The 14858-nt window shown below is 40.0% G+C and overlaps 1 protein-coding gene across 43 annotated transcripts in view; it reads left to right on the top strand.

Annotated features, from left to right (window-relative positions):
- Positions 1–14858, top strand: part of CELF2 (CUGBP Elav-like family member 2) — a 549658-nt gene that overhangs the window by 494384 nt on the left and 40416 nt on the right. For 22 of the 43 annotated variants that reach the window (XM_043498714.1, XM_043498751.1, XM_043498720.1 and 19 more), the window contains 2 exons: positions 545–608; positions 11516–11650. In XM_043498714.1, coding sequence (XP_043354649.1) covers positions 545–608; positions 11516–11650 — 199 coding nt within the window. Of the gene's footprint in view, positions 1–544; positions 609–11515; positions 11651–14425; positions 14558–14858 lie in introns of all 43 variants that reach the window. The other 21 variants (XM_043498695.1, XM_043498655.1, XM_043498679.1 and 18 more) reach the window with 2 other exon arrangements.

The following is a 14858-nucleotide window of genomic DNA, read 5'->3' as shown; positions in this document are numbered from 1 at the left end:
ATTCATTTAGCTGGCAGTCTTTAAAAAAAATACCCAGTATATCAAGGGTTAACAGTGAATCTTGACTGTTATATCAGCTAAGTGCCAGCCTATGAACTAATGAATATCTGTGCACTTGATGTACCTTGTTCTAAGAAAGAAACCTGAATTTAAGGGGTTGGGTGAGAATGGACCATGATTGACAGAGATGAGTTATGGTAAGTACTAGACTGCAGAGGTTTATAATTAGTCACGCTATGTTGGTTTAAATAGATTTAACACCTGGTTGTTAAAAAGAGTAAATTGATTAATTGTTTTAAAGCAGCGATGTTATTGAGTTTCCCCAGCGTCTGTGTTTCTTAATAGAGATTAGACATTAATATGGATTTACAGCATCATCTCTGGGGATGTTCATTCCAACAATAGGCAGAAGTGAGAGATTATATAAAAGTAAAGGAAACTATATGTATTCCAACTTTAATTTGATGGATAATTTTGTTTTAATCTTGTTGCTTTTTTGTAACATCACTTGGATGACGATGATCGTCTTATTATTAATTTGCAGCTTCTACAGCAAGCAACTTCCTCCAGTAACTTGGGTGCCTTCAGCGGCATTCAGCAAATGGCTGGTGAGTTAAAAATCATTTCATTTTGGCCAATTATATTTTATTTTCTTAGGCTCTTAAATTCTGTTATCTGTAATGATCACATTATGTTAGTCTTTGTATATAAAATGTGTTGTGTGTATGAGCAGGGGGCAACTCATGATTCGGATTCAATCCCTCTTTCAAAAACTGAAATTTAAACTAACCACTGCTCAGTTGTACAAACAGTTTGTCTTGCATTAGTCACCTGCCATTTGTCCAGAGTAACGAATTGTAAATTGCAGGAGAGCTCTTAGTTCCTGCAGCTATATCCTACCTAGTAAAAGTGGCAATAAAGCAACAGCAGGATTACATTTTAATTTCCAGTGAGATTTCTGTGGCCTGAAAATCAAATTAATGGTAGCCCTCAAACATTTTAATAATAGGTGACAAATAAAAATGTTCTGACCTTCTTAATGAAACCCAAGATTACAGGCCTACCATTGATACAAGCTTGCAGTCTTCTTTTTATAATCATGGGAAATTAACTGGGTGCCTTTTTGACTTCAAAACCCTAGTTGACAAAATTACACAACAGAAGCTTTTATGAAAAAGTATAATCTTCGTTCTGAAGGAAAAAAGAGAGAGAGAAAGAAAATCAAAGTGTAAGCATATTTGAAAGCCAGCTAGTTGGAGGATTTCTTGGTAATGAGCTGTGTGCCAGTAGTAAGTGATGTGTAGTGATTAGTAAAAGGTCTCTCCCACTGTGTGACCTGCCATGCTGATACCCTAACTTAACATGATGCTAGAGAAGGCAGCATGTGCAGTAAATCAGACCACAGATGCACATTATGCCTGCCGTGAGGAACTGTTAAAAAGCTTTTTTTTTCTTGCTTGATTTAAAAAAAAAAAGGTATTCTAGTTTATTTTAATCATGAACTCAGTGAATCTATGAAATGTAGCAATGGACTGACTTTGCCATCACAAAACAACGGCTGAAATATTTGTGTATCTTTAGAACATTTTTAATACTCTTTTTTTTTTTAATCCAAGTCTTCAGCTTCTTCTGGCTTCCCTTTGAATGAATCTTGAAATACCTTTTAACAAGTATAGATATTGATATAGCCATACTGCATAGGTATTCTCTGCTCAATCATTACATTATGCCATTATTGCAATGGCATCAGAGACTAACGTGAATCTGCTGTCTGACAATATAAATTGGCCTACAGATGACAATATCCCTGAATTATTTTCTCTTCCTCAGACCTGCTGGCAGTTCTTGCTGTTTCTATTATGTTACACTTACAATCTAGCATTTTTCTCATAAAAAAAATCTTAATATGATAAACAGAGCAGAGTCATTCAGTAACATTTTCACAGTTGGCATTTTTGGAGCTTGCTTTGAGCTCAAGGATTGTGTTTAATCTTTCATATTTGGTTAGCTCTACAGAATGAAAAAATTGAGAGACCCAAGGGGGGGAAAAATACTCAGGGAGATTTTTCTGTATAGCATACTCTACCGTACTTGTATCCAAGTAGGTTCCCATTGTCTGTTGTTCACAGTTATTGTAGGTTTAATTTTACCTCTAATAACTGAACCATACCTGGACTGAAATTAAGGATTTACCTAGGGTGACAGCAAATGTGAAAAATCAAGATGGGAATGGGAGGTAATAGGAGCCTATATAAGAAAAAGACTGTCCCTATAAAAATCAGGACATCTGGTCACCCTAGATTTTCCTCAGATTAATCCTAGGGTGTCTCTCAATCCAATGTATGAATCAGTTATGCAGAGTAGGCCATTTAATCCAAGGAAATTATCTTCTGAGGTCATAGTGGCATGTCATGTTTACAAGAACAATGTACTACTTCAGCCAAAGGCTAGATTTCTAATGGGTCCATATATTGGATAATAATTTAAGAACTGTATGTGCCTCCTGGAATGTTTTAACAAGGTGGTTTTCTTACTTGCATATTAACCGAATTTAATGCTTTTTTGGGTTTACCTTTTCTTCTCCAGAAATGCAGGGCTCTTAAATTTCAATGTCCAAGGTCAAATTCATGATGTTAAATTTCTCTCCATACTACAACTCTACACAAAAGGGCAAAAGTCTTAGCACAATTGCATCATTAAGTTTGAAAGTTCAAAAGTCGTATATTTTCCCCAAATTTCAGGTTCCTCCTGCAGCATTTACCAATTTACATTGCACAGCGACTATATCTGATAGTATACTTTAATAATGAGTAATTTATTAAGGCTTACAAGAGACAGAAGAATCGAAAATTCTAGGTGTGTGCAACATGGATGGGTTAATATTGCTGGAGCATTGATCTCACAACCTTAATGTAGCATAAGAGCTAGATTTGTTCCTTTTCTCAAAATGTATTTTTAATTACATTCTATCCATACATCTTACACAAATAAATATAATAATATTCATTTCCAGCTGATATGGAGCTTGTGTATTAATACTGGACTAGCTTTTCTTAAAGAGGAAGAAAATCTAGAAGCAATCAGCTAAGATACCAAACAAGCTCCATGGTTAGACCTTGCAAGTTCTTTGAGTGAAAAAATGTTCATTTTGAATCAGATCTTTTGCCCCCCTCCTTGTGTTGATTTTAGTGGGAAGAGTAAGATCCTACTCAACATGAGCAATGGTGGCCAACTCTAATCTTAAATTTACCTGTACACGTATGTAGCACCTAAAAGTATTTCTGTTAGCTCAGTCCTGCACCTTTAAAGTCAATGGCTGTGTTTTCTGTGGCTTCAGTGGATCTAAAGCTCATTGAAATCAATGGACATCTTTCCATTAATTTAAGTAGACTTTAGATCGGGCACCTAATTCTCTAAAGCATTTAAATGTGTGTCTTTAAAGCCCATTAAAGTAGGAAAACACTTAATATGACGAGTGTCGTCAATATCCCTTTTGCTGTTTTAGTAGCATTGCAGTCTTGATTACAGGAGCTATCATTGTCTTGCCAAACTCTGCTTTATCGTTCTAACATAACACATGCACATACTTATGTCACTACTCTCAATCATACTGTAGTCTTTTTTCCACTGACTACTGTAATGCTTAACAATTTAAAGGCACTGCTTTTACTTTTATGCATAATATTAGGCTGCAGTGTATGGATTGTACTTGCTCATTGTTTGTGGGGAATGTCCGTAATACGGGTGAAGTAGATCACGTGATTTGATTGTCTAATAAAAAAATATAAGCTACAGTTAACGACTGTTTAAGCCAGAGAGTTCCCTTCTTCAAATGTATACAAGTTACATTGACGACCTGATGCAAAGCTCAGTGAAATCACTTGGATCTTTCCATTGACTTCAGTAGGTTTGGATCAGACCTTAAAAATCTGATTTACATTAGGTGAGCTAAGTTAACCTACTAGTTTTAAAATCCATTGAAGATACGACGTAAGATTTTACATTATGTGGCAGAATGCCAGGAGTTTGTAACTCAGAAGAGATGTCAAAAAATATTTTTATTTTTCCCCGTGAAGGTTTTCCATTATCAATACAATTAATTTCAAATCTTTTGTTATAAATGTAAATAGATATATGCATATAGATATTAGGTATGTTTACATATGCATAGATACACACACACACAGGGTTATATTGATTCAGTTGGATAGTGTGAAAGCAAAAAAAAATAGGTTGAAATAGAAAAAAGTGATCCATACTTTTGCATTTATCTTCTTTGGATTTCAGATTAATAAATGCTGTCCAGCTGGGCCTTTTTCTGTTTTCTAACATATGTTCCTAATCCTTTTGAAATTCTCTCATGGTTCGGTTTGAGATTTGGGCTGAGCTTCTGACTGATCCTGATTTTGATTCAGTTAGGTTCACCCCTTCCCTTTGACCTGAGCTAGGTTTCCTGACTCCGTGGGAGCAGATAGGTGAGAGAAATTCCACGCAGTTCTGCTTACTGAGTGTTCCCTTAATCATTCCATTGGCTCGGAGGATCTTGAGGGAAGGAATAGAAGCCAGGACCTTCTGCATAGAGGCGCTGTGTTTTCGCATTGGCTCTCACATCCTTTCCCTCGGCTCACTCCTTCGCAGCACTTTTCCAATGGAAGCATACTGGCCGGGCTTCTCCTGCTGGGCCTTGCCCATAGGGCCTCTTTAAAGGGGTGTCCTGTTCAAAGTGAGAATCTCTGTCGACTCCAGGAATAATGCCATATCATGGCTGCTTCTTACATAGGCACAACTAAAAATGTTGGGCAAAGGGACTCAAAGCAATGAGGTCAAACAACTGCACTTCCCCCGAAGGTGCCATTTAATCAAAGCCGATCAGTCCACATTTTCTAGGTTTCACGATGAAGCTTTGGTTGACTTTTTGGAGAGCACATCATTGAAGGGAAAGGGTTTGTTCTCTCGTTAGTGTACACGCAAACTCCTGCAAACAGGAGTGGCACAAGCACATTGAGGAGACCACCAGCCCTCCATAGCCTGGGAGATTTGAGAATACAAAATGGACTCTTTGGGTTAGGTTCGCAAAAAGAAAAGGAGTACTTGTGGCACCTTAGAGACTAACAAATTTATTAGAGCATAAGCTTTCGTGAGCTACAGCTCACTTCATCGGATGCAAAAAAATGCTTCCGATGAAGTGAGCTGTAGCTCACGAAAGCTTATGCTCTAATAAATTTGTTAGTCTCTAAGGTGCCACAAGTACTCCTTTTCTTTTTGCGAATACAGACTAACACAACTGCTACTCTGAAATTTGGGTTAGGTTGAGTCAGAAGGAAGGGACTGCAAGTCTGCCTGAGCCTTACACCAACTGTGAAAGGCCTGGAAGAGGCTCCTTATTCCCTCTCCCATATTGGGCACTCGCATAAAGACCAGGCAGAATGTAGCAGGAAAGCTTTGACTCAGCAAAGCACTAAAACATGTGCTTAATGTAATTCCTATTCAGGAAAACACGTAAGCACACACTTAACTTTAAAGCACATGTTGAAATCCCATTGAGGTCAATGGGAAGTTACTGAATTCAATGGGACTTAAGGATGTGCTTCAGTGTTGTGCTAAATAGGGATGAATTTAATATATGCTTAAAGTTAAGCATGTGCTTAAGTGCTTTGCTGAATCAGGGTTTCACTAATTAGAAAAAAGTAAAGTACTAAATATTAAATAAACAGCTGTTCTAAAGATGGATTCAAAATATATGTGATTTGGTGGAGCTGGAAATCTAAATTTTCTATTCTATCCATCTTGACTGGTGCTTGTAATTTCAAGAGTACTATTCTGGACCACTCCCTGTCCCAAGTAAAGTCCTTGGAAATCTGATTCAACTTTTTAAAATAAAAATCTGAAGTGTCTGATAACATCAGTGTGAACAAGTAACTTACTTTTTTGATCAGAGATGATCAACTGTATTTGTTTTGATCATTAGTCCATGTTTCTTAAACTTCAGTCAGGATTTAATGTAAAGGGAATAAACCCTATGTTTGGGGAAACTAACGAGGAAAAAGGTAAATAAATAATTGGGCCAATATTACTGATTGTGGGGTGCCTCTGTGTTGGGGTGACCAAGCTGAGACACTGTAAAGGGACCTGGTCAGAAAGTGCTCAGGAACCATCCTCTGAAAATCAGGCCTCTTTAAGATGACCAAGGCTGGGCTCTAAACCAATGAATATTTTCCCAGAAAGGAAGGATTTAAGCAGCAATTTCTTCAATGTGAAGATGCAAGTGATCCTCAATTATTTTAATACTTACTAAATGTTTTGCATGTAAAACTGAAATAAGCATAAAAAGCTTTTAAAAATGGCCCATGATTCTGCTACGTCCTATACAAACAAGCCCCTGATCCTTACCACTTGCATTTATCACAAGGAGAAAAGCTGTGGTGACTAAAGCAAGGCCGATTGCCTTATGGCATGAAAGTTTGCATTGGAGGTAGCACAAGAAGTTGTAAAATGTAAATCTTGTGCTCTCAAATTTACCAGTGTTTTCACAGAACTGCATCTGTGACTGTGCAGCACCACAAAAATTTCTTGCGAATGTGCTAATAGGCCTTATGAGAATGTTCTATAACGATCCATCTGTCACTTTTTAACAGGCCTGATTGGCAAGCACTTGTAACAACTGACATCTGTTCTTGCTTATTGATATGTAGATTTATGGTAATTGCCATGAACAATAAGATACGAAATTACCTAAGGTGAACATTAAATTAAATTTTCATGCCCTATCCTTATAAATAATTTTTTTAAAAAATCTTAAGTTTCAAGCAGGCATATTGTGCATCTGTTTTGTACATAATTTAATTGTGTTTTTTTTTTAATTTGCCAAGTAACAAAATGAAAGTTGTGTTCCTTGTAGTTCTGACTATTTGCCAGGCGGATGGCACATTGGTAAATACACATTATTAAAAATGGAATCAAATTGTAATGTGGCCCTAGCGCTTTATAAATCATTTTGCTTTAATTCCCAACATTTTCTCCATCATGAAGATCAAGAGTTCTTTCTTATCAAGGAGTTCTCTCCCTGCAGGTGAAATTTCACTCTTTTTTTTTTTCACATGTCTATGAAGCTGTTCTCCAGTGTTAAGCAGCTTGCATTTCTTCAGCAAGAGGTACAGTTGCTGAGTGTGAAGCAGTTTCGAATAAAAAGAATCGAATCACTTTCTCTCTAAGTTTGCTCCGATGTTTGAGGCTGTTTTAAAAAACCTGTGGGATGTGAAAAGCATGAACTGCAGGAAAGGAGACCATGTGAAAGGATAGTGTGTGCCAGGCAGCAGACTAATCCCCAAAACTATACATTAGTTAGAGGTTAATTGAGCCGGAATCTACTTCTACTGTGTGACCAAATCGGCTGTTGGATCTGCGGATCAACAGTACTTGGTTCCGTCTTCTGAGTTTGTTCTAGCAAGCTGTGATGTTGACATATTTCACATAAAGGAAAAAAGCCAATAAACAGGGAGCAGCAGTGATGATAAAACATCTGGAGGAAGTGAAATATAGTAATGATGAGGATAGATTATTTGTGTATTTTAGCCGACAGCCTTTGGGATGGGAGTGAGGAGATACGCCTGTTGATTTCATCAGTTCTACAGCACCCTGGGCACTGGGTATGTTCTCAGTCTGTTATTAACATTCACACTCTTCAGTTCCACTCAGTTCGATTCTTTGGTTTTTTTCTCTGATGCATTATGACAACAACAAATAGATCTTTTCTGGAGGCCCCATAGCTGACACCACATAACATCTAAAGAGCTGTTTTGTGGCCAGTGTGTTGTAGTCACTTTTTCCAGTGACACATGCAGGGTGGGGAGAGGACTTCTTTGATATGTTTCTTGCTTCTTAATATTCTTTTGGGTTTGAAAAATCTTCTGTTAGTGGAGGAGATCTCCCTTTGCTTCCAGAGGAAGCTAGTCTACCTGCTTCTTTGTGCTATAAAAAGGTTTTGTGAGATGGAGAGACATGGGCATTCATTTTGCCTCCACCTGGCTGCTAGACTGGCTCCCCAGGCTCAGACAAGCTGTTACTTTTGGTGCTGCTGATTAGCCTTGTTTCTAATTCTTTGTGTTTTGTTTTCCTCAAGCACAGCATGTCTCTCAGCAATCATAGCCTTGCACCCATGTAGCTCTTCACTGGCCACAAAAGAGAAAGCAATTGTGAATTGTTTCCAATTCTTTTTGCTTACAAAACGAGTTTCAGAGAAATCTGCGCGCATGTTGTGGAAATTGGTTGGATTCCACCAGTCAGAAGCTATCTCCTAAAATACTTTTCAGCATTGCTGTATGCATCTTTGTTCACCACTATTTGGCTGTCTAAATTGTGAACTGTTTAAAAGTACCACGAGGAAGCATCACCACACACACAATATAATTCAAATGCAACCTCCTTCTGATCAGCAGCCAGTCCAGTGGAGAGAGAGGCAACCAAGATATGCTGCTTTATTGCGTATTTCTACTAGCCAGACCACAGAATGGCATTAACTGTGGCCTCCATGAAGATTTGCATTGTTTGCTGGAGTCTTGGTGTTGAGCTGTGTAGACTTCTAGTGGACCTGAAACTTTATGAAGGGACACTGGGGCCAAAGAGAAATCCAGAATGAAACCTGAGCCCACATCCCATCCTTCAAAATGTTTCCCCCGCTTGCAAAGAGATGGAGTCAATAAGCTAATAGGTCTCCTCTGTCTCTAAATTTGGTGATCCACTGGCTGAACTATTCTGGAGGCTCTCCATGTAAATCAGAATTGTAGAACGTACTTTACACACCCAGCCTCATTTAGTGGCAGATTGTGGGTGGTCTATATGAGTTCACAAGTGTGTGAACAAGAGAATTCTAGGAGCTTCTCTCTCTCTTTCCTCCCCTACTTTTGTGCCCCTGGATAAGGGCCAGGCACAATCTTTACCCTTGTGCTTCCTGAGAGCTAGGAGATGAGGGCCTCTAATATCAGAAACTCTGAAAGGTGGGGAGGGGCCATAGCCAGTTTCCCTCTCCATACCAGACAGCACAACTTGTTTGTTGCAGGCTGTAAAAAACCATAAGCAGTGGCCCTGCTCTTCAAGAGGACTTGCACCTGCCTCCAGCAGGGACAACGTACCTCCCAATTCATCCCTTCGCTATCATTGCCGCAGTTGATGAGCAAGTATTCAGCTATGGATAATGTCCTAAAAAGATATACATAGAAATTTCAGATTATTTAGTGATCGACAAGCTCTTAAAGGCATGGATCAGCATAAACAAATGTGAAGCTTCCCCAAGCATCCTCACTTAACCAAACCCATGCATTGAAAAGTACCTAGCCACACCACTTTATGTTGTAAAGCTCACAAGGGCCATCTCTCATAAGAAATTTCCATTATTCCCTAGGTTTAGCCTCTTAGGAAACACTACTTGGTATACTTTAGTATTTCCTTGTCCTATCCTATCTGAAATGAAGAAATTCAAGGCTCAACCTTTTCAAAAAGTTCACCAAATTCTTTCATGCTTCAAAAAAAGACTTGGTTGAAGAAGAGTTGTGTTTCAGGCTGTTTATTTTTTTCAGACAGGTTTGCCTGTCCCTAATTCTTTGACAATTGTAAAGTTTCCATGTAATTAAACTACAGAGTTTTTAAAGTATTTTTGTAAAGCACTTTGAACATGATGAGTGCTGTGTATAATCATGATAAAGCTCTAGCTTAAAAAGCTGAGCAAACTCAATGACAACCTGTGATTACAGGATACAGTAGTTACACCTAATTACCTTGGTTATTAGTCCCTTGTAATTAGAGTAGTTATATGTTTTATTGTGCCTTGTAAACTATTATAGGTGATAGGGTTTGAGACAAACCTTATGGTTTATATAGTGCTTAAATTCTATGAGAAGTCATGAGAGAGGTTTTCCTCTGTTAGTCCCTCAAAGTGTATGATGTTGGTCCCAGACTCTAAGTGATGGATCTTCAGACACATTACCAGTAAGATCATCCATCACCTACTTCTTTTTTTTTCTTTGGTAGAGCCATTATTGAAAAGTGCTTGACACCCACAACTGGGGACAATTTTCAGAAGAGCTCCGTTCTCAATTAGACACCTCAATAAAGTGACCAGATTTTCAGAAGTTCTCAGCGTTCAGAGGCTCTGATGACAGAACAATGGAAACTTCTGAGCGCTGAGCATTTCTACGAGATTGGTTTCTAATATCTAACCTAATTCTGTCCTGTGTTAGTTTCAAGCTATTGCTGCTCTTTATTACGCCACCTTCTCTCAGTCTCTGTAAAATGTCCCTCCTGCTCTTTTATTTTATTAGCTCTCAAATACTTGTAGAGTGTTGTGATAGCCTCTCTTCTCATTTTCTCCAAGTTCATATTAAGTTCTCCTGCTCATATGGTCATAGCTTAATTACTTTGACATTCTTCTCTGGATTTCCTCTAATTTATCAATGTCCTTTTCATATGGCATATGCAGAACACCTGCGTGTGGCCAAACCAAGGTGCGGGAAAGAGGCATTATTTCTTTCTTTGTCCTACAAATGATGCCTATGTATATAGCTGTGATGCCCATATATATATACAGACTCGGTACACCATTTTCATCTTTGAGCAGCTGCATCACATTGAGATTTCAAGTTCTTTGTCACATTGTTGTTCTTTAATCATTTTTCTTCCATTTTGTATGAGTGTTGTTTAGTATTTGTCTGTCAACAGATGTTCCATTTCATATTTATCTAAATTAAATTCCATGTTTTATAAATTTTCCCCTCCCTTGAAGGTCTTTACATCATTCTGAAGTGTAGATGTATCCTTCACTACATCTCGTAAAGTATTGAATAAACTAACAAGTGGTTTTGGGAACCTGGATGGCTTACATGATACAGAACCTTCTGCCTAGAGTTCAAATCTGGCCCCAAATGATAGTGACTGAAAATCATTACTGTCTGATATCTGTTCTGTGCTGAATTTTAAATGAATTTGATGGTCTCGATTCAGTTCCAAATAGACAGAAGGAATTTCCGGCAAAAATTGCTCTCACAATTGGCTGTTGTTATGTGGTAGACTAAGTAGAGAAGCAAAGAGGGGACCTGGGGATTGAACTTGATAGGATCCAAGTACCTCTCAAGCAATAACTAATTTACCTTCTCTCTACCTGCATGAGGTCAGGAAGTATTATTATCCCCATTCTTCACCCAGAGAGATTAAGTGACTTGTCACACCACAACTCTTTGACGGAGATGGGAACTGAACACAAATTTCCTGAGTTGTAAGCCCGTGTTGTAACAACAAAACCGTCCACCCTCTCTCCTGTAAGACAGATACAAGGCGCGTTGGCTGGGGCCAGTGTGGGGTAACTTATTCTACCCAGGCTGTTCTGAGAATGAAAGGAGGGTTTAAGTCACTGGTTAGACTGTCAATCCGGCAACCTTTACAAGTCTTACATTCCTTTAAAATAAATACAACTTTTAAACCTCTGCATTAACCCTGTTGCTGAAGCTACGTTTTGTTCTCTGCGCAGGCATGAATGCTTTACAGTTACAGAATTTGGCAACCTTAGCAGCTGCAGCAGCCGCCGCCCAAACCTCAGCTACCACCACCAATGCAAATCCTCTCTCCACAACGACTGGTGCTCTGGGAGCCCTCACAAGTCCCGGTAAGAGTAGTTTACTTTCCATTCAGATTCTGCAATAAAGACAGGAAGGAGAGCCTCAGAATGGTGATCCTCTATCTGTTTATCACCTCCAAAAGCAACAAACTTGCACATGAAAAGCGTGGAGGCTTTTTTTTTTATTGAGTAGCATTTTTTAATTAAAAATGTGTGTTTAAGCAGCTAAGTAAGGCCTGGATTTTGCAAGTTGTTCCATGCGGGCACAGGGGTCTGCTCTGCCAAGCTCGCTGCAGGATTAGGGGCAACATTGCAGTCTTGCAACACCCAGCAGGCACAAGAAAACTTTAGCTGCATGAGGAACTCAGTGAGGTTTAACTTTTCAAAAAGAATCCAGAACGTGAGCCAAGTCCTCTCATGCTAGAAAAAAAGACAAACTGAATTTGTTTCCTCCTTTTTTTTATTTTTCCCCCTTGCCTTTTCTTTTTCTTCCTATGGTGCCTTCAGAGATTGCTCCTGCTGGTAACTGAGAGGCGATTACGGAAGTAAGACCAGATGCATAGTGAAAATCTTGCCAGATTCTGATCTCCGTTACACTGGTGTAAATCCAGTATACAATAACTCCTCATCATCTCCAAAGCCAGTGGAGGGTAGAGTTATTTACATTGGTGTAACTGAGCTGAGAATCTGCCCCCTTATCTATGTTTACTTATGCTGGTCTAAAAACATTCATATCATTTTGGATGCCACTAAAGAACATTTGTGTTTAATCTTGTTTCTAAGTATATTCATCCCTCATGATAAAATAAGCTGTGGCAGAAGGTTTGAGCTCAACCGCAAGGAAGGCAATCTTTGACATATATTATAGGCAGAGATTGTAATACCACCTATTATTATTAACACTTCCATTATAAGACTCTGTTTTCAGTGGCTTTTACCTTTTTACCAGACTGTTGGACTGAATTTTTCCATGCCTGGTGTCTGCCTCAGGCTGAATGTGTTAGGAACGTTTCAGAGATAATGGTACAGCCATTTCCAAGGATGAAGCGAGGGCGGAGTACTTCATTTTGCAATGTTAAAAAAAAATCTTTAATCTTTTCTTTGGGAAGCTCTAGAATACCAGCCTTTGGAGTGGGGACTCGAAATTTGTCAGGGATGAGGCCTTTGTGTCAGAGATGTGTCTTTTTCTGTTTCTCTGGAAATCTGCCCAAATTTGGTCAAGTTTAAGTATTCAAAAAAACCTCAGTTCAGACATGTCCAGTAGCGACTTGTTAGGGTATGTTTAATCACTTGAGCTGGAGGTATAGCTCAGATAGAAGTCTGCATGCTAGCTTTGCTCGAGCTAGCGCACTAAAAATAGAAATGTAGCCGTGTTGGCACAGGTGGGGGGATGGACTAGTCACCCAAGTAAGCACCTGGGATTCAAGGTGGGATTGTACTCAGGGAAGCTAACCCCTCCTGCTGCCTATGCTGGCTACACTTCTGCACTTGATCATAGCTAATGCACTCATGTCTACCCAAGCTGTAAATTACATCTCCAGCATAAGTATAGACATGTACCCTTAGTGCTTAGCAGCTAAAATCTCTGAAGATTCCATCCTCCCTGAGCATGCTCCATCCCCATATAGCTCCTAGTGCTCATCGGACTGCAAATATACCATTCCCACAAAGCAACAGAGCAGGATCCAACCCAGGGGGTATGGGGCTTAGAAAGACTTTCTCTTGAATTACTGCTTCCCAGCCAGGATGGGGCTGGGCATCAGAACTGACAGCAGAAAGCCTGTCTCTCCTGTGCTCTCGATGACACCCCTGCTGGAGCCCAGGCAGTGTGGAGAAGGAAGGTGCCTCACTCAAATGCAGAGGAGGCAGGAGCTAGACGAGGGGAAGGGGGCTGGTGAGACTGGGACGATGGTGAAAGAGAGAGAAAACGTGACTTGAAGTGTGTGGGGAGAGTGGGACTGATTGGGCCAGGAAACTGGGACTGGGAACGAGTGGTGAGTAGACACATCTGACCAGGAGCTTAGATGAGAGGGACAACGGGGACCGGCTAGATAAAGAGACTAGGACAAGGAGCCTGACGCAGGGGAGACTGGGACAGAGACCGGGGCGTGGAGAGGGGAAATAAAGACTGGGAGCCAGTGGGGAGGGGGAAAAAGAGGGCAAGGGAGCTTGATGCTGTGGGGAAGGCAGAGAGAGATTGGACAAGGAGTTGGGGTGGGGACTTAGATGGGCTGGGCAAGGAAACTATGAGTGGCAAAGGAAAGATACTGGAAGGGTAGGGAGACTGGGACTCAAATGGGGACCTTAGAGGGGGAGACTGGGTAGGTGAGGAGAATGGGCCTGGGCGTGGGACGAGGAGCCAAGGGGTGGGGATACTCAGGACTGGGACAGAGACAGATTAGAGGGGATGGGAAAGAAGGGGTCAAGCTTAGGGGAACTGACAGAAGGGTCTGTGATGACTACTGGAACACACACTCCTCCTGGAATGGCACCCAAGATTCCCGAGTCTCACTATTCTTTCTGCTGTCATCAAATCTGTGAAATCCACTGGCAAAGTGTGTCTTGCACTGCTGTCAGAAACTCTGTTAGCTCAATTGGTAGATATCTGTGCAGTGGATCTAAAGGTTCCAACCCTGCTGATGGCCCATGTGGGCATCTGTATGTGCCATATGATGCAATTTCTGGTTTTTTTTCAGTTTGCTCTTTTAAAAACCTAGGAATTAGCAAACAAAACACTATGTTAAAAGAACATTAAGGTTGCAAAGTCAAGCACTCAAAAGCTAGGAAATTCCATACTGAGGACCCTTGCCTTATTTGTTGCAGAACTTGGAAATTGTGTAGTGCATGAGGCAGGGGACTGCATGAAGAGGAAGGACAGTCTCATGGTTAGGGCAGTTGAATGCTGCCCTGGAGAACTGGATTCTATCCCTGCCCTGCCAAACTACGTGATGCTGGGCAAGTCACTTAACCAAACTTTTCACAGGAGGTCACTATTTGTATTTTCATCGTGTTCTGGGTGCTCAACTTGAGACCCAAGAGTCTGACTTGCACAAGTGCTGAGCACTCACAGCTGCAACTGAAGTCAATAGGATCTGTGCTTTGAAAAGATAAAATGTTATATAATGCCAAGGATCTGAAAAATCATGTTATAGGCATCTCAAATAAGCACCCACAATTAGTGGATACTTTTGACATTAATTTCTCTGTACATCAATTCTCCATCTGTAAAATGGGTATAATACCACCCTTCAACAGG

This window comes from Dermochelys coriacea, chromosome 1 (assembly GCF_009764565.3).
Source record: "Dermochelys coriacea isolate rDerCor1 chromosome 1, rDerCor1.pri.v4, whole genome shotgun sequence".
In the NCBI taxonomy this organism is placed as follows: domain Eukaryota; kingdom Metazoa; phylum Chordata; order Testudines; family Dermochelyidae; genus Dermochelys; species Dermochelys coriacea.
The sequence above is the reverse complement of the archived record's forward strand: the minus strand, read 5'-3'. Positions and strand labels throughout refer to the sequence as shown.